The sequence below is a fragment of the Microcaecilia unicolor genome, chromosome 2 (assembly GCF_901765095.1).
Source record: "Microcaecilia unicolor chromosome 2, aMicUni1.1, whole genome shotgun sequence".
Lineage (NCBI taxonomy): Eukaryota > Metazoa > Chordata > Amphibia > Gymnophiona > Siphonopidae > Microcaecilia > Microcaecilia unicolor.
The window spans coordinates 324029841-324052363 of NC_044032.1; the positions used below are offsets into that span (position 1 = coordinate 324029841).

The window sequence follows — 22523 nt, forward strand, 5'->3', positions numbered from 1 at the left end:
GTGTTTGTGTGTGTGAGTGAGCGAGGTATCTGTGTGTTTGTGACTGCAGCACACGGTGATGACAGAGGAGTACTGGGTGGTTAATGGTCCAACAGGGGAAGGGGGAGAGGCTGAGGGCAGGCACAGCAGGTATAAAGGCCCAGGACCAGGTTTCTGGACCTAACAGATGAGCAGTGTGGCTTGGTTCAGATTTAATAGGGAGATCATAGCATACTTGTGCGAGGAGCTGCGGGAGGACATGGAGCCTATTTCCTAGAGGGTCATGCCCTTCCATTGCATGTGCGAGTCACTACAGCCCTGGCTTTCCTGACTACTGGAACTTTCCAGACTCCACTAGGAGCTACAGCAGGGATCAGCCAGCCAGCTGCCTTTGATATCATTAGCCAGGTTCTGGAGGCTTACATGAAAACGGACACTATGTATATCCGTTTCTCTATGTGTGAAGCTGAACAGCAGGAAACAATGACAGCTTTCTATCTCTTTTACTCTCTGTGCTTTGGGCCATTGATGGGACTCATGTGCACTCAGGCCACCTGTTCATAGTGAGGCTGAATATCACAACAGAAAAGCATACCCCTTCATCAATGTGCAGGCTATCAGAGACATCTGTAACCTCAAGTGCTTTGTTGCTCATAACCTGCACATTGATTGAGTGGTATGCCATTCTGTTGCCATATTTGGCCTCAGTTTGAGCAGGCCTCAGTATGAGCAAATGGTGAGCCACATGAATCCCATCAATGGTGTCAAGTATGAGGGGAAATGAACAATGTAATTGAAAGCTGTCATTGTTTTCTGCTGTTCAGCTTCATGCATGCGGGAACTGATATACACACAGGCTTATTTTCGAAAGAGAAGGGCGTCACTGACCATATTATCGAAACAAAAGATGGACACCCATCTTGTTTCGATAATACGGGTTTCCCCACCCCTTCGTGGGGACGTCCTGCGAGGACGCCCTCAGGGAAACTTGGGCACCCCCTTCGATTATGCCCCTCACAGTGTCCCTTTTCATGGAAAATGCCTAATGATATGGGAAGCAGCTGGCTTGCTGGCTGATCCCTGCTGCTGCTCTTAGTGGAGTCTGGCAAGTTCCAGTAGCCAGGAAGGCCAGGGCTGTGGTTATTTGCGCATGCATCACTAGAGCATGCAGCCTCCAAGCAGTATGCTCCAGGTCCTCTAATAGGCTATTCCTTGCTGCAGCTCCTAGAGGATTCAGGAAAGTTCCAGGAGTCAGAAAGACCAGGGCTGGGGCCTAGAAGCCAGGGATAGTGGTTTAGATTTCCACATTATATACTGCTCAACCACTTATGTAACTCTTTACAGCTTGAGTGTTTGCTAGACAAGGATAGTGTGCACCAGGGACATAGAGAGATTTGTGTAACATCTTGGCACCCTGTACTATAGACCGTGCCCATTGAGAGTGTGTTTTCCAGTTAAACTAGACATTTGGATCTGTCTTCTGGCTGTGGGACATGGGGTAAAGGTGTGTGTGGAGCATCATTGTTCTGTTCTCAAGCTGTGTTCGTTGTTTGTGTACCAGTGGGCCAGACTTTTAATCTGCGTCATACCATGTGTAGACATTTACAGATCCAGTTATCTTGTATCAATGCGTGTTCTGTTTTGCGTGATTGTGGAAGGCCAATAAAGGGCTCACTTCCTCTTTTCTCATTCTATCAATTTGTATTTGGAAGGCCTGGGCCCAGTGAGAGCAAGTATTGCAGTTCAAAGATGACACGAGTTCACACCATCCCTTGGAGTAGCAGGGCTCTGTGGTAGGACTCCTTATTCCTCTATCCCTTCCCCTCTTCACTGTGCTCAAGAAACGTGTAGTTGTGTTGATATCAGACAGGACAGCCATAGACATTGAGATGAAAACACTGGACACCCATATACACTGCAAATAGAAAACTTTTGTAATAAAATAAACTAAAATAAAAGAATGTGACTCAAATATGTGTAATGGAATAGAACAAAATATAGAACTATCCAAACTATGTACAAAAGATCTAAAACTGAAAAACTATTATAGGAGGGAGGAACACAATGACTGCCTAACCAAAAAAAGAGGACATTTATAGTAGGAGTAAAAAGGATGACTGAAGGGGAAAGGTTCACTGAGGGCAGAGGGAAGGAGGGTCCCCCCCCCCCCCCAAAGAACTCCTGGAGTTGCCTCAGGAGGAGGGAAGGGCAGACTTAAGGGTAATGGGAGGGATCTGGGCCTAGGGCCTGAACATGAGCCCGGCTAGCTAGAGCCCCGTCCTTGATCCTTAGTCGCCAGTCAATGTTCTTGAGCCTCGATCCTCTCCAATACAGGCATAATTCCAGGGGCAGGGACAAAGAACAGCTGTTCCTGGAACTGGTTGAGCTCCTGCTCTCTGTATTGGAAAGAACGAGGGTCGAGGCAAGAGGCCATTGCCCTGTCCTGGGGAGCTGGCAAGCCCCTCCTGAAGCTGCTCCAGCTGCTTCTGGGGTGGCACATGGGCTCCAGCGTGGGCGGGCAGGGTCTGGTGGTGGGGAAATTGTGTCCATAGGTGTCCCCTTCCTCTTCATCTGCATCTTCCTCCTCCTCCACCACCCTCTTGGGGGATGGCCCTGTGGCCTCAAGTCCAGGGGTGGTGGGGCAGGTGGTGGTTGAGCTATAAAGATGGAAAACATAGACATTGGTTACCGTCATACTGTCCAGCACCTGAACCTTTGACCATAACATATTCAGAGGTGGGCATTGAGGTTTGGGAGTCAACCATGGGAGTTAGGGACTAGTATTTTGATTCCTATTGTTGCCAGTTGGTTAGGCCTTGACACATAGTGCTGCTATAGAGACGAGGGAGATGTGGAGAGGGTCATGTGACACTAAAGTGTTAGTCACCTGCCTCAGTGTGCAGCTCCTCACGCAGCCCCTGGAGGTAGTCCTGTATGTGCTGCTGCAGATACCTTTCCCTTTTCTGCAGGTTCTCTATCTTTATGGAGGTGGAAAGGTAGAGGGAAGTTAAGTGAAACATAGAAACATGACGACAGATAAAGGCCAAATGACCCATCCAGTCTGCCCATCCTCTGTAACCCCCCAATTCTACCTGTTCCTAAGCGATCCCACATGCTTATCCCTTGCCTTTTAAAATTCTGGAACAGTCCTAGACTCCACACCTCCAGCACCCTTTCTGTGAAATAATACTTCCTTAAGTTTCTCCTAAGCCTATTCCCTCTTAACTTTGTCATATGCCCCCTCATTCCAGAGCTCTCCATTTGAAAAAGGCTCTCTTCCTGTACATAATTTTTCACACGGCTGATTAACATGGCATGCCAGTTCCTGCCTCCACCTCCTTCTCACAGTGTAACATGCTGATAGAGATACTGGTGTGATTGTCAGTCTGCATTGATTTGCAGAGTATATAGCACTAATTTGTGGTGTTATTTGGAAAATCTACAATCTGACATGAACATGCTGCCCTCCTAATGGCTCAGTGATGATACTGGCCCTAGTGCAGATGAGGTGGCTTACCAGAGGTGGCAGAGTGGGTGGACTTATCCTTCTGGGTTGGTGAGTTCAAATTCCATTACTAGCCTCTGTCTCTGCAGCGGTTTTCGCATTCAAATATGGCTCCCTAAGCAAGGGTGGAAGTAGCCAGAGCCACCTAACCACAACAATCGTGAACGTAATTTGTGTACAGTATGTTGCATACTGTTTACATTTACATCTCTGGGGAATGAGGCTTGAGAATTATAAGCTGCAGTCAGCCGCTCCTATAACCTCCTATATCAGAGACAGGATCTCCTATGGCTAGGGACTATAAAAAAAGACATGTTTCCCAGTGCCCCCCCCCCCCCCCACACATGAATGATATGTAATAACATATGTGGTGTTTGCTGTGCCATTACCCAACCCCATAACCATTTCTATGACATTCTTTTCTTGCTGCTCCTGCTTTCTCGCTTCTGTGTGTGTGTGTGTGTCTCAGTTTTGGTATGTGTATTAGTATGGGTATGAATGTGAGTGTGAGTGTGGTAGTGGTGGTGGTGGGCAGCTGTGGCCACTTGTGTTTGTCTTAGGTGTCTCCCTGTTCCCAATACCAGAGCTCAAAGTGGTTCCTTGAGGGATGTGGGGGTTATCTTGTGGACTAGGCTTGGCAACTAGATCCAGATTTGGGCAACAGAGTGGATAAAGTTGTGGCCTTACCCCATAGCAGGCATGGACTGGTGGATCAGATTTTCCAATTGGGCATTTAGATCGCATTCCCATGATTGCATGGTATTAGTAGGTTATTTGAATTTAGCTAACTGTAGTATTTTGTACCATTTAGATGCGACGTTTTTGGAAGTCATAAAAGACTTGCAAAGTTGCCAACAAGAAGGGTAATCAGTAGTTAATTTTTTTATATCTACGGAGTTAGTTACACAGTGTTTCAGTTGAACCCATTTGTAGTATTGAGAACTTTTAAGACCATATTTTATACTTATTGGGGTAAAAGGTAGCCAAGAATTATCTTTTATAACATCATTGAGAGTCCATATACCAGCTTTTTTCCAAGTATTCCAATTTATGTAACAATTGTTAATTTTGAATTTTGGATTGTTCCAAATTGGGATGTACATAGTATGTGTTATGGGATGTGTGACAACTGAATCAAGTTCATTAAAAACAGTTCTAAGAGTTTTAAACAAAACATTAGAAGAAACATTAGTCTTTTGAGACCAAGGGAAGAAATGTGTGGGTGTGTCTGGTTGCTTTAGCATTTCAATCTGGAACCATGATGAGGTGTTGAGTTGTTCTTTATCATACATAAATGCTGAGTTTTGCTTTAGGAGAAAAGATATGTGATAATCATAGAAACTAGGAAAATTGACACCACCTTTTAGTGGACATGCCTTCAATTTTTTAACTGAAATTCTAGGTGTTTTATTATTCCATAAAAATTGTACTAATTTAGCTTCAACCTTCTTATATGTTGTTGGATTTAGTAACATAGGTAGCATGCTAAGAATTGTTTTTAATCCCCCCTCTTTATAGACCTCTTTCTGACTCCGTCACACGGGGGACTAAAGGTACTTATTTCATATATCAGGTTCTGTATAGTTTCTCTGACCTCCATTGTCACCCAATCATAAGGGGGTGGCATTAGGAGCTGTAATTGAAAACTAATTCCCATAACTACTGCTTTCTGTCCAAAACTGAGTGTCACTTGTATGTGATCTACCTTAGGCTAAATGTTAGGTAAAGAGAAGATAGAATCAATAAAAATAGAGACAGAGATAGGTTTAGATAGTGTAAATAGATAGGTACATTTTATTTCTTACCCAAACACAAGTCTTCAAGTTGATACAAATACAGACATCAGATTCTGGTTTCAGCCGCACAGGGCTTCGCCGTCTGACAGAAGCTTTGGAGAGGACTCTCAAACTAAGCCAAAATCTGCCATCTTTTATACTCTATCCTCTCCATAGAAGTGAATGGTGAGAAACCTTGCTCCTAATCTTTCTCACTTTCTGAGATCATACTTTCCCACGCGATCTGCTATCTGATGTACCCAACTCCTTCCGTTCTCAGCTACTGCTAATTATCAACATGTTTTGGGAAGCGTTGAGATAACAGTTTCACATCTTCCGGCTGCAATACTTTTCATACCTTTCATACCATCTCATGAACTCTGTATTACCTCTGTATCATTGTATACCAAAACTAATAAGCTCCATTTTATTCATCTGATCTTTCATTACAGATGCTATATTTGATTTAAAAATTGTACCAATTTGTGTCAGAAGTCATTATTCAGACCTGCTTTTTGCAGATTCTCAAATATTAAATCATTTACTTGTTGTTTGGCCTACTTAGTACTTTTTTCAGTTGTTCTAGGCTGCATAGCTTTGGCCATCACTATTCCAGTGGTAGCCTTAAAGCTAGGCCATATATTAACATTCCCCTCTTCACCCTATCCCATAGGGTGACACCAGGGTTAACGTACCTTGGTACCATCCGTTCCAGAAGGTATTCTATGAGGCCATCAAATTATCTGAGTCTTAAGATCAACTGGTACAATTTGTTTAGTTTTCGGTTGAGACTTACTCAAACCTGTAGCGAGAAATGTTTTTATGAATGGGACTAATCCATGAGCTCATTTACAAAATCCCATGAAATATAGGTATGCGGGTAATAGCAATTTCAAGTGGATCATACTAATAGGCTGTTTAAGGTTGTAGGTATTCAGAATCCTTAAACAGGTCGGGATTCCTGGACCTTACTAGTACTCATCATTGGCATCCAATCATGAGCACTAATAAGTGGATAGCAAGTATGAGGTTGCCTCATACAGCAAAAATGGTCAATCCTAGGAAAATTTATATTAACCAAGGTTATGCATGGATCTTGACATATGCATAATGACCTGGAAGTATGGGAAGCATTGTATATATCCGTTACCCCTCTTGGAGCTTAGTCAGACCTACAGAAAGACATGCAGCTCAAGTAAGCCTACACCAAAGTTAAACAATTGCATAACAGGTTGATACTAACAGAGTTTACATCTACATTATGATATCAGAGCCAGTATTAGGGTTTGATGTTACCCTTGTATCCGAGCAATATCGACTTCAATTTAAATTACATAAACAGAAATGACGGGGAAACTCGTGGAAAAACAATTAGAACAATTAAAGGAAATAATAGGAAAATAAAAATAAAACCTTTTCAATATCTAGACAGGATTGCAGCTAAACTGAAAATAAAACATAATATGAATCTATAATGTCCATAAACAGCAACAGTAGTTCTCAAATTAAGTATCAGTTCAAAAGTTTTTTTCATCGAACATGGTCGAGGCGGTGGAAGCGTTGAAGAATCTGGACGAAGATCTGGAAGATCTAACAGGGCTGGATTTTCAGGCTGGCTTGCTGAAGGAAGTTGCCGGTCTTGAGATGGTTAGGCTCGTAACATCTGGTTCTGCGGCTGAGTAAACACGTATATCTTTCACATGGACCCAAGACTTGTGGTCCAGTAGTTTGCAAGGTGTAACGATTATTGCCATAAACTTGGGGGATCTAACATCATTTGGGCCAGGATAGATTTTGAAGACGTACTTGTGGTGTACAAAGTGGGATCTTTTCATGTCTTTATTCTAGGCATACACCATCATAATCAGTCCATCAAGAGCCAGAGGCTGGCAAAGGAATAAGCAAAATAACTGTATGCCTGAATGATATATTGCTATATCTTAGTGGGCATAATCAGTGTGAATTGAATAGACATGAAAGACAATGTCAACATGGAGAAAACAGTGCTAATTAAGTGCAAAAGCAAAAGGGAACCCAGAAGGGTTCAATAATGAAAAGCCAATTTACATAAATAGCAATAGTATATATGAAATTATATCTCCTGATTGGTAGGGATCAGAGCTTCAACTTCAACCCTCTTAATACTAGGAATTGGGATTTGCATAATATATCTCCACTTGTGGCTTGCATAATGTGCAAGACAGATTGGTAATCTTTACGAAGACATGATCAAATAACAATGGTTAAGTATGTGGAACAAAAGAGATGATGGTAAATGTTCATTTATTGATGTATGGAGGGCAATGCATCGCAATCTATCGCCAATAGATATGGAATCTTCACCTACGATGACTACCATTCACCAAGGGTTGAGCCCTCAGCTGCAGGAGGCCAGCAGGACTTACGAGCTAGATGATTCAGAAAGAAGGGTAGCTTAGGAAATAGTCATAGTTAAAGCAGAAGACTAATGTGCAGAAATTTAAAACTCATAACTAGTCCAGGTATTGGAAGTATCTTCTGGAATCACGGTCGCTGTCTGTTGTAATAGAGAGCTCGTATGTAAAGTGCCTTGTATGTTCTGGAAAAGATGAGCCTGCAAAAATATTTAATATAGCAGAATATTTAAGAGCATAACCGAGAAGGTCTAAATTAAGGACATCATTTGGACAAAAGAAAATTCTCATTGGAGAAGTTGGTGCTCCTTCTTCTTGTCAGAGGTCAGTTGCAGCAGAAGTACTAAACTGGAATAGAGGCGGTAGATCAGGAATTGGATTTGCAGTCTTCAGTCAACCTACAGTACTGATTAAATAGAGATGACATACGAGTAATGCCTAGTATTTAAATCTTAGTACAGGATCATTAGAAAGAAAAAAATCAAAGAATGCATTGTTAGTTCCTTGGTGCACCAGTATGTGGAGTATAGACTCAATATATAATATCACAAATTACAAGTAGAAAACAAGTTTTCTCTGAAGAGTTGATGGTGCCGGCACAGGAAGTCAGCAGAGTCCGAGGAAACACCGTGGTCAGAGTCTGCTCCAGGAAAATGTAGCCTTTAATATGATATTTAGAGAGATAGAGAAAAGCCAATATCAGAAAAGAAAGATGTAAAAACTATATATTTCTATGAGGCCTCCTCATAGATCAAATGAGAAGGACAGTTACCTATAGTCCTCTGTAACAGTTCAGAGCCAATTTGGAAAATGAAAATTATATCAAATTCGAAAATGATCCTTTCTATGCTTTCACAATTTGGGCCCTAAATTATGACAGCATATCAAGATTCACCTTCAGAGGGATAGCTAAAAATAAGCTTATATATTCCCAGGAATCAATTTACAATTTAGAGTATATTTTAAATACAGAGGAGGAGCCAATTTATAAGCAGGAGACACGTAGGAGCATTTCTTAAAACATTTTAGTAAAATTCAAGGATATAATAATAATTTTTATTAATGCAATAAATGCATAAATTGACCCTTAGGGTATGTTCATATGGACCAGTATGATAAATGGAACAGCTTGTAGGCCTACATTGTAAATTGAATTCTAAACAAAGTAACAAGGATAACACAGAATCATAGAATAACCCATCCAGTTATTAAAAATCTGAAACACGTAATGAATTCCTGCATCATATACTGAGTTCAAAGCATTTATAAAGATGAACTTTAGAGAAAATAAGAACTACAAAGGGTTAATCTCTATCATTCGGTCTTAAGGAAATCATGAAATAACGGTGCTTCCTGTGTCTAATTTGAGTTTACTACTCACTACAAGCATTGGACATTATGGTGACTGAAGATAGGATTAAACATCAGACAAAAACTGTAAGTTCAAGTTTTCGTATTAAAACTTCATGCTGGTGGAATTGGTCTTCATAGAATTAATACTTCAGGAGAGGAAAAGGAGGAAGAGAAGGTTATTACTTTATCTGCTTCCAGAGATACGGTTCTCAATTGTAGCTAGTCTTATCTGAACATAGCTCTGAAATAATAGCAACCTGAATTTCTTTAGTTCTGATTTACCAGTTAGTTATGTTATGCAAGGGTTAATCATGCAAGGGTTAATCTCCAAACCCTATTAGTAGGTTATTTGAATTTAGCTAACTGTAGTATTTTGTACCATTTAGATGCGACGTTTTTGGAAGTCATAAAAGACTTGCAAAGTTGCCAACAAGAAGGGTAATCAGTAGTTAATTTTTTTATATCTACGGAGTTAGTTACACAGTGTTTCAGTTGAACCCATTTGTAGTATTGAGAACTTTTAAGACCATATTTTATACTTATTGGGGTAAAAGGTAGCCAAGAATTATCTTTTATAACATCATTGAGAGTCCATATACCAGCTTTTTTCCAAGTATTCCAATTTATGTAACAATTGTTAATTTTGAATTTTGGATTGTTCCAAATTGGGATGTACATAGTATGTGTTATGGGATGTGTGACAACTGAATCAAGTTCATTAAAAACAGTTCTAAGAGTTTTAAACAAAACATTAGAAGAAACATTAGTCTTTTGAGACCAAGGGAAGAAATGTGTGGGTGTGTCTGGTTGCTTTAGCATTTCAATCTGGAACCATGATGAGGTGTTGAGTTGTTCTTTATCATACATAAATGCTGAGTTTTGCTTTAGGAGAAAAGATATGTGATAATCATAGAAACTAGGAAAATTGACACCACCTTTTAGTGGACATGCCTTCAATTTTTTAACTGAAATTCTAGGTGTTTTATTATTCCATAAAAATTGTACTAATTTAGCTTCAACCTTCTTATATGTTGTTGGATTTAGTAACATAGGTAGCATGCTAAGAATGTAGTTAATTTTTGGCACTATCATCATTTTTATGGTTTCTAGTCTACCCCACCAATTAAGCCTTAATGGTGACCATTTTTGAGTTTGTAATTCAGTAATTTTAATTATATTTTCAGAGTTATATTTAATAGTGTCCTCAATAGTGGGGCCAAATAAAACTCCCAAATACTTAATTTGATTATCATTCCATTGAAAATTATATTGTTGAATAATATGTTTCAGATGAACACAATTTATGGGCAAAAGTTCCGTTTTTGTGGTATTTAATTTATAACCGGATATTTTGGCATATTTAGATATTAAACACAGTATGTGAGGGATTGATGTAGGAGAGGTGAATAGTAGGACATCATCTGCATACGCAGCTAATTTAATGTTTTGTTGACCGATTTTAACGCCACTGATAAGGGGGTGTTGACGAATCGCTGTTAATAATGGTTCAAGGGCTATATTAAATAATAATGGAGATAAGGGACAACCCTGTCTAGTGCCCCTTGTTGGTGTAAAAGGCTTAGAAATTACATCATTAATTTGAATAAATGTAGTTGGGGAGGTATACAGGACTTTAATTATATTGATTGATTGTGCAGATAAACCATACCATTGTAGTACTTTGAACAAATATGGCCATTCTACACGATCAAATGCTTTTTCAGATGAAAAAACTTGGGAAAAATTTTGGTTTAAAATTATTCATACCACCAAATCAGCGTCCATTTCACAATCTATGTTCTACTTAGCACACAGAGCCCTATGGACTCCTGCTAAACTCGCCAAATTGAACACAATAAAACCAAAAAACAGTGCGAATAAATGCTGGACCTGTGAAAAAGATGTTGGAAATCTTAAACATATCATCTATTCTTGCCCATATATTCAAGAATATTGGAATTCTGTATGGGACACAATATCTTCCACCTTGAATATTCAAGATGTTTTATCATATAATATAGTTATATGTGGATCACTAATGTTACAATCATCAATAGACAAATATCAAGCACAATTACTGGATTTAATGTTACATCAAGCCCTTAGAACACTTTTCTTTTTTTGGAAAGATCTTGACAAAGTAACTTATTTATCATGGTGGAATTCTGTGTGTATTTTAGCTAAATATGAATATGCTGCGGCTGAAAAACATAACTCACTTGTTAAGTACAACAAAATATGGTCTACTTTACTAAACTCACTACGTAATAACCTTTGTCAGAATTGAAATTATGTATTACTCCTGTGACTTATGATTATGATCTGTTATCGAAATAATCCCGGACTTGCCCTAACTTGAACATGTATGCTGATGCTTGTTACTGTTAACTTGTTAAGCTGGCTAATTGCTTTATTTTAGCCATTTGTTATCATTTATAAAACACAATAAAAATATTGGAACTAAAAAAAAAAGATTTTCCAATTGGATTCCCTAAGAAAAACAGGATGATAATTCCCAGCATATGATGGGGTAATCTTAGGACTGGCTCGGCCGTGTCAGCCAAATCAGGATCTAGTTCACCACACCAATTTGGACAGGCCAGAAAAGGGTTGTGTGTAGAGTGCAGCCAGCACCGAGGACTCCAATCTTGCTATTATAAGATATATGGCAGAACCAGAGAAACAGGCCATGGAAGACAAAGGTGACAGTGAGTTAGAAAGTCCCAATTGACACTTGGATGATCTGCGACCTCCCCAGGCATGCTGGAGAGGTCAACAAACCTGCAATAACCTCATCCAGACACATTTGTAATGAAGAAGGTGAGTTATTTTATTATCTACAAGTGACAAAAGGTGAATAGTCCCCCCTCCCCATAGCACTTTACATTTTTATGTACAAAACAATTGACCCCTAGCCTTCCCCCTCCCCCACAGCGATGTATGCAAATTAAAATACATAATATTGAATCCTTCCTGCCACAGTTCTGTACAGAAATTGAAATGCAAAATGTTGACCCCTCCCCTACAGCGCTATACTTGTTCAAATTTTCCCACACTGACCCTAGCCTTCCATCATCCCCCTCCCCCTTCCTCCAAACTTCAATGTCCTGTATGGGCCTACAGCATTTAAGGTCAAGGTCAATGTACAACCTGTTCTCTGACAATACATAGGCCAGCGCCTCAACGGCCCACTTCCAACTGTCGTGTGAAGGATCACAATCAAGACAAAGTGAGGGATGGGCAGGGTGAAACTGTGACATGAGGACCAAAGGCAAGAGTCCCAGCAGCATGGCCCACAAGGTCTGGGGGAGAGAGGTAGGGCCAAAATGACCCCATCACCGTTTCTCCTTTTCCCTTCCCTGGGTTTGGCCATTGGGGGTGGGGTTACCCCACAGCCTCTGCCATGGGATGGGGTTGGAGGAGCTGGGGGTGGGGCATTGGGCCCAGTGGATGGTGGCCCAGGTGAGGGACTCAATTGTGACACAGGGCCCAGCGATCTGTGGGAACTGGGTACTGACTGGTGACTTGGTAACAGCTGGGGAAGGGTGGAGGTCAGGAGCTGCAACAGCTGTTGCTCAGCTTGCCTCCTGACTGCCCAGTCCTCCGCAGCTGCCACAAGTCTTTGCTGCACACCAGCCAGTGCCTTCAGGATGCCTGCCAGCTCCTGGCGCACAGCAGCGAGCTCCTGCTGCACACCATCAGTCTTCGCAAGCCACCGACCACTGAGAAGGGCCTGTTGGTTGATGATTCACCTCTCCCTGTAGTGGTTCATCAGCTGGTTTCTACTCAGAATGGGCCAGGTGTTCTCGCTGACGTGAGGGGGCATCTGGATGTTGTGGTATCTCCACTGGCACCCTTTCTTCCTCCTACTCCTCTTTCTTTTCCCCTGCCCGGACATCTGTGTCCTGGATGTCTTCTTCTCCCTCCAGAGACAGCATGTTGTCACACTCTGCTGCAGCCTGATCTCCTAGGCCGTACTGTTAAGCAACGCCAGCAGCAGCAGTGTCTGCCACCTCTGGGGTGGCCTCCTCACCATCACCGTGCGCGGCTGCAGCCGCTGTCTTAACAAGGAAGGAGCAAAGGATGCGTTAGCAGGACCAGACTTTGGACAATCAAAGATATTGGCACAGCAAAGAATAAGGCATGAGCAGTCTGTCCTCCAAAGGTGGCAGAGTGGTTAGAATGCTGGCCTTATCTTTCTGGGGTCGAGGTGAGGGTAGGTCAATTTACCACATAAGAAATGTTCAGGAATAAAGTTGTTTGAAATAAAATACCCTTATCTGAAATCAGTTAGTACAAACTCATGCTTTACCCTATAGGCTAATGCCTAGTCTGTCACTTCTTAGCAAAGACAAAGTTTGACCATACAACCTGTATATCTTACCAGAATCACTTGGGAATGTCTGAAGAAGCAGGGTTGGATATCTTGAAGGGTACTCCGTTTTTTGCCAGAAGATCAGATGAAATTCTGAAACTAGAGAGGCTAAGGAAGGAAAGGGCAAGAAGATAAAGCTGACTTCTAGCTAGAAAGGACTGTCTTTATACCATTTCAAGATCTGCACGATTGTACATAAAATCATTCATGCAGAGGCCCTAATCTAAATGCTAAACCTCGTGGACCTACCTCCCAGAAACGCCACAAGATCATCTCGCAAATTTCTCAACCTGCACTACCCCAGCTGCAAAGGACTGAAGTACAAACTGATGCATGCCACTACCTTCTCGTACACGAGCACGCAGTTATGGAATGCATTACCCGCAGACTTGAAAGCAATCAATGAAACAACTATCTTTCGAAAATCTCTGAAAACATTCTTCTTCAACAAGGCCTACAATGAACACTAATAATCTCACTAAGTCACCTCACCAACTCAATTATGAAAGCTCACCTTATACAACTATCCTAATCACTCCCTTCCTTCTTCCCTCCTCCCTACCTGATCGCTTCACATTACTAATTGTGTCTGTTATCTTGTTATGACAATATCAACAAACCTATGTAAGCCACATTCAGCCTGCAAATGGGTGGGGGAATGTGGGATACAAATGCAATAAATAATAATAATAATAATTCTGGTACCAGTAATGGCTATATGAATGACATTTTAGAAGGTGATTGGCTGATGAAACCACATGAATGTCTTTGGCATTATTTGAGTTGCATTTCTTGGAATTCTGGCTCCTCACAGTTTTTTAATGCCATTCTTGCTACTTTTCTTGGAACTCCAGCTCCGAAGAGACTGGAGGGTCAATCTGTTAATATCATTCTGGATATTTTCTTTGAAACTCTCGCTGTGCAGCCCCTTCACACTTGCATCAGCCAGATAGCTCAACAGTAACACAAACATGTCCAGGCATGCAAAAGTCTTGTAGTCAGCAAAAAGTCTCAGTATTGTGAATCACTGGGCATTGAAGGATGGTTGATTTCTTTTAAGTATAGGTGTAACCCAGTCAAACTTTGTGATATGGTGGCAGGGGCTTGTACCCCTACATCTCCATCATAGCATCCTTCACCTTTTTGCACTGAATACTATATATACTACATTTGAAGAAGAGCATGAATAGGATCCCCTTATGTCAGTCAGTTTTCCCAAAAATGCACATGCACTGAGGCGCTATTATTTACATCAGTCCTATGGCTGATTTAAACATGTGTTGTAAGGTCTCCACCACCGGGAGACTCTTGAGTCCCTCGGCCCTTTAGCTGAGCTGTGTGCTGTAATCCACTGCTAAAGAGCACATGGCAATCCACAAGGTCAGATCATTATACTTTATTGTAATCCCTTTGTGTCAACTGCTTCTCCAAAGGTAGTTCCCACCACAGCATTTCTCAACCAGCATAGCAGTTCAACAGCATAGTATTCAAAACAAAACAAAAAAAAACAACCCAAAAGGTCCCAAAATCTCAGCAGTTCTTCAAACCAAGTAGCTCAGAAAGGGCTCAAACTCCCAGCAGTTCATGTATAGCAGGTATGCAAAGTAATTCTCCAAACATGGTAACTCCAGAAAGGGTTCAAACCCTCTCCAGCAGTTCATGTCAGCAGTTAGACACAACAATTCCCCAAACACAGCAGTTCAGAAAGGGTTCAAACTCCCAGCAGCTCATGTATAGCAGTTATGCCCAAAACCACCACTCCTCTTCTCTCCCTTTCAAAAGAAATCAAGCTAGGGAGAGTGGCAAGGGTCCCTCCCCAACCAGGCCAGCATTATTCCCTGACCACCACCCGCATGACCCTTCTGTGGTAAACCTGTTCTCTCAGCTCCCCTCATGGGATAGCCACCTTTTCCCTTCTACTGGGCTCTCCTCCTGAGCAGCCCTCTCCTGTTTCACCTCCTTTCCTTCCAGTTTAGTCAGAGCAGCAATGTCCATCGGCTTCTCTTGCTCTAGTTTCTCTCCCTTTTCTTCCCCTTGCTGGTCCATAGGTTCCTCCCCACACCCATTGCTCAGCAGCTCTCAATTTGCTTGATTGGGCAGGTTCAGAACTCCTTCCCTCATCCTGGCTCTCTGGGATAGGTTTTTCCAAGTCCCTTCTCTTACCCTTCTCCTGACCTCCTCTGGGGGCTGTTGGGGATTGAAGTCCCTGTTTCTACTATGGGACCTACTCAGGGGCTGCTGGGAATTGTAGTCTTTTCCTTTTTTCCAATTCCCCAGGGGAAAAAACTCCTTCCCAGAGGCGTAGCTAGGTTTTGACGTCTGGGGGAGCAGACTTTTGTAAAATAGGCGCCAGAAGGGTAGGCCAGCCATAGCATCCCACAGCAGAGAAGGTGCAACTAGACATTCATAGACAAATCAAGGCACTGCTAATGCGCCCCAAGCCTAGGGGACACTGGTGGCTGCTTTAGAGTCTCATTGGGATTAGCACATTTTCCAAGGGGAATGTACCTAGGCTATGACTCTCCTATAAAGGTAACAACCAAATAGGAACTTCTCTGACCTTTTACAATGTACTGCCAAGTGGCAGCCAAGTGCAAACACAAATACAAACATAGATGGAAGAAATATTTTTTACACTTGCAGCCTATATTATAGCATGTCAAGACGTTTGAATTTGTGTACTGTGAAGTGGAATTTCATACAATAGGCTGCAGTTAGAAAAATGCTGAGGTGGATTTAGTGACAGTGCTGGTACAGTACTGAATCTGAATTTACAGACATACAGGTTAATAAATACAAAGCAAGGCGCAGAGAGCAATTCATGCTGCTGGTCCACAACACACTTCCTTGGTTAAGAACGATTGATCTGTGATCTAGGCACATGCAGAAACACACCTGGTACAAAATAGGGAGACCACAAAAAACATTCATAAAAACTGAAATGGTGACCCCCTCCCCTCTATTCAAGAAAGCTAGGCTCTATAAACAATGCAATATCAGTACACGAGAAACAGAAATGCATTTTCTCCTGTACTCTACAAAATACTCTGGCTATAGGGACTCACCCCCTGTATTCGTGCAGAGATGTTTTCACCTAGTAAAGGGTCACCAAAAACAGACATCAGATGCAGATGTGATTCCATGTGCCCCAATGAAAGAAGAGTTTAATTTTACTTCCATTTAATTTCAGCATATTGAATCATCATAACACCAGGCTTCCCAAAGGCAGATTACAGCAACAGTTACAAGAAACAGGATATTCTCACTGAAATTTTGCCATTTGTATAGTATAGAACATATAGAAAAATGAGCACAAAATACAGAGATTATAACTGTGGTTTCTCCCAGCTATAATAATTTTTAAGCTATTTTAGTGATGTTCAATTTTTATTTCATGATATTTATATCTAGATACGGGAAGCTTTCAAATAAATTAAAAAGCTATCAAATAAGTAAAAAAGAAAACAAAATCGTTTGTCTTCTACCTTTTAAGGCACTGCCTATCCAACTGGAACAGCTTTAAATAATCTTTTGCTATTGCTTTAGCATTTGCTATTGTTTTGAGTGAACTAAAGTTTTCTTCAGTCTCCTTGGACATCACCCCTTGCTTCCCTGGCCCCCCTCCTCTCTGGGTCTCCCTTGCTTCCCCCCCCCCCTTCTGAAATCTCCCTCTTGTTCCCTTGATGACACCTCTTGTTTTGACTATCACCACCCCTCCCCTCCCCTTTCTTTTCTTATTTCAGGGGCTAAATAGAAAAAAAGGATGTGTATACCTTCCCCCTCCTGTCCATTGATCTCCCTTGCTTCCCCCCCCACCTGAGATCTCCCTCTTGCTTCTCTTGATGACCCCTCCTGTTTTGACTATCACCACCCCTCCCCATCTTTTTTATTTTTATTTTATGGGCTAAAAAAAAAAAAAGTCTGTGTGTGTACCCTCCCTTTCTTGTCCATCGATCACCTTCTGTAACCCAACCCCCCCCCCCCCCCCCCCCCCCCCCCCGGCTGGCTGGCCCTGAAAATGATATTAGTGCCCGAGGAACCCTTCCAATTTACATCCCAAGGCACACACACAGTCAGCCTGCAGACTGCCAGCACAGCGTGCGCGGTCCCTTGGCCTTACCTTACCCCAGAGAAGAGCTCAGCTGAAGCCAAGGCCAAGAGGCTCTCTGAGCGCCGAACAGCGGGGCGTGGATGGGCAGCGTGATCTGCACTGGTGGTGCCTAACAACACACCATACTGACCGCGGCACTGTGCCTGAGGAGGACCCCTGGGGCAGTCCTGGCTCTGGGGGCTCTGCTCTGCCTGCCCCACAGTGCTGCTGCGCTGCTTATTTGGAGTTGTGTCGGAGAAAACAAGAGGACAGGGGTCACAGGACTCAGGAGGAACGCCGTTGAGATGAGTCGAGAGCGCTGATGAGAGCGGGTAACTCGGCTTAGCAGCAGCTCATCACAGTCTGTTCCCTTCCCGGTGCAGAGCAGCAGTAGGCACTCTAGGTGTCATGGTCCAGGACTCCACATGGGAAGGCAGCAGCAGCAGCAGCGCGCATGTGCATATAGGCGCCGTTTATTGAGAAATTCATTTGGGGGAGTGACCGCTCCCCTTGCGCCCCACCTAGCTACGCCACTGCTCTTTCCTTTCTCTACCCAGTCTCCCTCCCTCTCGAGCCTCCTCGTTCCTCCATGTGCCTTCATTCTCCCTCTCACCCTCATTCCTCACAGTGTGTAAATGATAAAATTCTGTAATTCACATACCTGTGTGCTCTGTCCATGTGCACATCCATCAGTACTTTTCTGTTAGTATTCTATAAGAGGTCATTTACCCACATAAGTGGCTATTTATGCATGGAAATGACTAGAGTACCACCATTTATGTGCTTCCTGTTGTCTAAAACTAGGCAGCTCCTTATAGAACTTCCTTCTGTACTTCCAGGTATTTCTTCTGAGTGTGTCAATACCAGATAGGATTGGTCTGTCAGTGTTTCCAGGTTTGTGAATCTTAGGAAGCATGTAGAAAAATGGTTTGGTATGTTTTTTTCCTGATGTAACTGTTGGTCAGGAAATGTGTTGATAACATTTTTCAATCATTTTGTGTACTATAATCTAGTCTGTTGAAGGTGTTGCCTCTTTTATGGAAATGTACATTCAAGTGGAGTTTCATAAAGAAAATTCTTCTAGATCCTAGTATAGTTGAATTTCATCAAGCTTACTGGAAGGGTAAAATGAAAGCCCCTTATCTAGTACTCATGTTAACTGCTAGTTAGAGAGGTTTATAATCTTCACTTGATTTCCATCAGTGTGGGCATACTGTCATGTTCTTCTGGTATGTTTGATCTTCATATTTCTCAGATGGATTGAAAAGTGTGTTGAGTTTATCTGATGTGCTGGTGGTATGAGGTGAGATGAGATATTGTTCTCTCTGACTGTGGAAGAGAATATGCAGTTTTCTTTGCTTTCTTCTGATAGTGATATATTTTTGTTTAGTTTGGATTCCTTCCAGCTATTTTTTTAGCTGGTTTATAAAGTAGGGATTTTTGGTTTTGAAACTAAAATTTATTTTTATCTAAATGATTATATATTTTCATGTTATTGAAAGTCAAAATAATTTTAACATTGAAAAAATTGGAAATCAAAACATTCTTGCCCTTTATTTCTTGGAGGCTTATGACACCTTTGTTTTGGGAGTAACATTCTAGCAAGTGATGTGTTAGTGAAACACTAATGTTACCATTATAGTAGAATTATGTCAGCTTTAAATCCATGTGTTGATGAAGTGGATGATATGATAAACAATCATGTGTGTCCCCTCTCAGCTGAGAAAGAGAGTCAGATGGAGAATGTGATGAAGCCTGCTATACAAAAATCATCTCCATCAGCAAACTTAGCCAGGATGGCAAAGAAGTTGAGCTCCAGTATCCCTCCACTTCTGGAAACGACCATGCTAGACAGAAACTTTCAGGACAAGATCACCAGTCTTCAACAACAGGTCTTCACTCTCTCTGAGGAACTAAAGTCTCAAAAGGTAGGACAAGATTAGGATGGATAATATGTGCACTAGGAGATTTCTGGACCAAAAAAGTTAAAGTTGGGCAAAGCCTCTTATACTGCTTACAAGGCAATGATAGGAGATTAGCAGTTCCATGGAGAAGCTGCTGTTCATATTGAATGAATAAGTTAGCACTGTGTGTGTTTGTGCTTATGAGGTGGAGTTCTGGAAAAAGGGTGAGTTTCCAACTCTCAAAACAGAGAGTGGATTAAGCAAGTGCATCTGATTGTGTAATCAATAGAAAATAAAACTGTATATGGAATGGGTGGAGGGAGGAGAGAAGGAGAGCTAGCTGAGATCACACTGCACATTGAAAAAGCTGACTAATGTTAGATCTTGCTGAAAAGTTAAGTGCTGACTGTTAAGGTTCTCATGTGCTTTCTCTAAGCCAGAAGTGTCAGCTCTGTAAGATAAAACAGTGTGGTTAGCTGTGTCGTCCATTTTTAAAGGTGAATACAAACAAAAACGTATCACTTATCTCCTTTATTCCTTTATTAGTTTTGCCTTACCTCTGTAGGAGGCAGAATTGTAGGATTCACTTTGAGTTCAGCTGCTAGAGAATTACAGCAGACTAGAAACAGGATACTACTATGTGTGTTCTATCAATTCTAAACCATCCCTGAAGCAAGCAAAAAAAAAACCAAACCAACAACAACAGATTCATTTGTTAGAAAGCTTAGAAGTTGTTTTTTTCCCTTGCATTTCATAGTAAAATTAAGATAAAAAGCATGTGGAAGACAAAATTGGATGCCTATAATTAGATGCCAGAGGGCACCTAGTAAGAGTCTCACTGGATAGCTGTTGATGTTTGTGTTGTGTATAATCACTTAAAAGAAGCACAAAACCAGAGTAAGGTTTCTTGCCATTGAAATCATTAGCACTTTTGGTCAGAAAGTTAAAATATGTGTGTTCATTAAACAGTCATATTATTAACTATGGTCTTACATATTTCACTAGCATTCTGAGTGAATCTTCATGAAGTGGAAGAGAAAAAGTGATGTAGCCATAGAGTCCATATTTGACAGATTTGGGAAGCAGTTCTGGTCAATGGCCTCTCTTTTTATTTTGGACCTGGAAAATCCCTCCTCCTCCTTTTGACTTCCAGCTTATTTGGAACAAGAGTTGGGATCTTGTGCTAGGTACCTTCATTTGCAACTACCCAGGAACTTTTCCTCTATTTTATACCCCCTCTCAACTTATTTTAGTTCAGTTATTGTAGTTACAGCCCTAGGCTAAGGGCAATGCATCAGGACACATTCTAAACCTTTCCAGTCATGGCCTTGAATCTGATCACTAGCTGTCACTGTTACATAGTAACTTGATTCCTGCCTCTACAAGTTCATGGTCTCTGGCCAAAGATATTTACTTATGATAGCTCATGGTGATAGATCTCAGCCCTGGTTCCAGCTAAGCTGGAAGCAAAATGAATTAGGGAAAAATTGGGAACTGTTGAGCCAATCCCCCCTCCCCAGTCAAAAAAAAAGAAAAGTAAAACTAAGGATCAAGATAAAAACATTGGGCCAATGCAGAAAGGCTCACAGTAGAGCTGCTCGTGGGTGTATGATCGTGTGCTTTCTACAGCAAACATAAAACCGTGCCATGTAGAAAGTTAACTATATGTAGATTTTATGCACAAAAACTTACAACTAGGGGGCAGAGTCGATATGGCAGCTGCATGACTTACGTTTCTGTGTGGCTCCTCTGTTTCTTATTTCCTCATGGCTAAACAAATGTTTTGTTGCTATTGTAATGTAGCATACTATGTAAGAAAAGGAGTTGTTCATCGTACTTCACAGCCTCCTGGAATCATTGGTCCACTTCCCACTCCTTTTCTTATATTTTGACTTCCATGGGATTTCGTGTTCTTCCACTTTGGTGGATTACCTACCCTCACACAATGTAGCATACTATGCCATACTTTTTATTGTTGTTTGAATATTATTACTGCTGTAATTCTCTATTGCTTATGTTTGACTTACTTTTGCTGTACATCGCCTTGAGTGAATTCCTTCAAAAAGGTGATAAATAAATCCTAATTAATAAATAAATAAATACTGTGATAAGGTGAGAATCTATCACTTGGAGGCACACACTGCCCCAACTTTGGGCTTATCGACTCTTGTCCTTCACAGACCGGCTTCAGCACAGCAATCTGGAGCTACGCTCCAGATATGATCGGATTTGATATTAGCTTTGAAGTAAGTATACATAGGAAATCAAATACGTTAGCGTTTAACTTTAAAAAAGGAGACTATGATAAAATGAGAAGAACGGTGAAAAAAAAACTTAGAGGAGTGACTGCGAGGATCAAAAATTTACATCAGGTGTGAATGCTGTTCAAAAACACCATCCTGGAAGCCCAGGCCAAATATATTCCACGTATTAAAAAAGGAGGACGGAAGACCAAACAACAGTTGGCGTGGATAAAAAGTGAGGTGAAGGAAACTATTAGAGCTAAAAGAAAATCCTTCAGAAAAAGGAAGAAGGAACCAACTGAAAATAATAAGAAACAGCATAAGGAATGTCAAGTCAAATGCAAAGCGCTGATAAGGAATGCTAAGAGGGACTTCAATAAAAAATTGCGTTAGAGGCCAAAACACATAGTAAAACTTTTTTTAGGTATATTAAAAGCAGGAAGCCAGCAAAAGAATCGGTTGGACCGCTAGATGACCGAGGAGTAAAAGGGGCGATCAGGAGAGATTAAAGCCATAGCGGAGAGATTAAATTAATTCTTTGCTTCGGTCTTCTCCGAGGAAGATTTCGGTGGGATACTGGTGCCAGAAATGGTGTTCGAAGCTGACGAGTCGGAGAAACGTAATGAATTCTCTGTAAACCTGGAGGATGTGATGGGGCAGTTCTACAAACTGAAGAGTAGCAGATCTCCTGGACCGGATGGTATTCATCCCAGAGTACTGATAGAACTGAAAAATGAGCTTGCGGAGCTATTGTTAGAAATATGTAATTTATCCTTAAAATCGAGTGTGGTACCGGAAGATTGGAGGGTGGCCAATGTAACGCCAATTTTTTAAAAAGGTTCCAGAGGAGATCCGGGAAATTATAGACCGGTGAATCTGACGTTGGTGCCGGGCAAAATGTTAGAG

The 22523-nt window shown here is 41.5% G+C and overlaps 1 protein-coding gene across 1 annotated transcript in view; it reads left to right on the forward strand.

Moving 5' to 3' along the window:
- Nucleotides 1-22523, forward strand: part of TBC1D2 (TBC1 domain family member 2) — a 692224-nt gene that overhangs the window by 306188 nt on the left and 363513 nt on the right. The window contains 1 exon segment of the mRNA XM_030194342.1: nucleotides 19190-19398. Coding sequence (XP_030050202.1) covers nucleotides 19190-19398 — 209 coding nt within the window.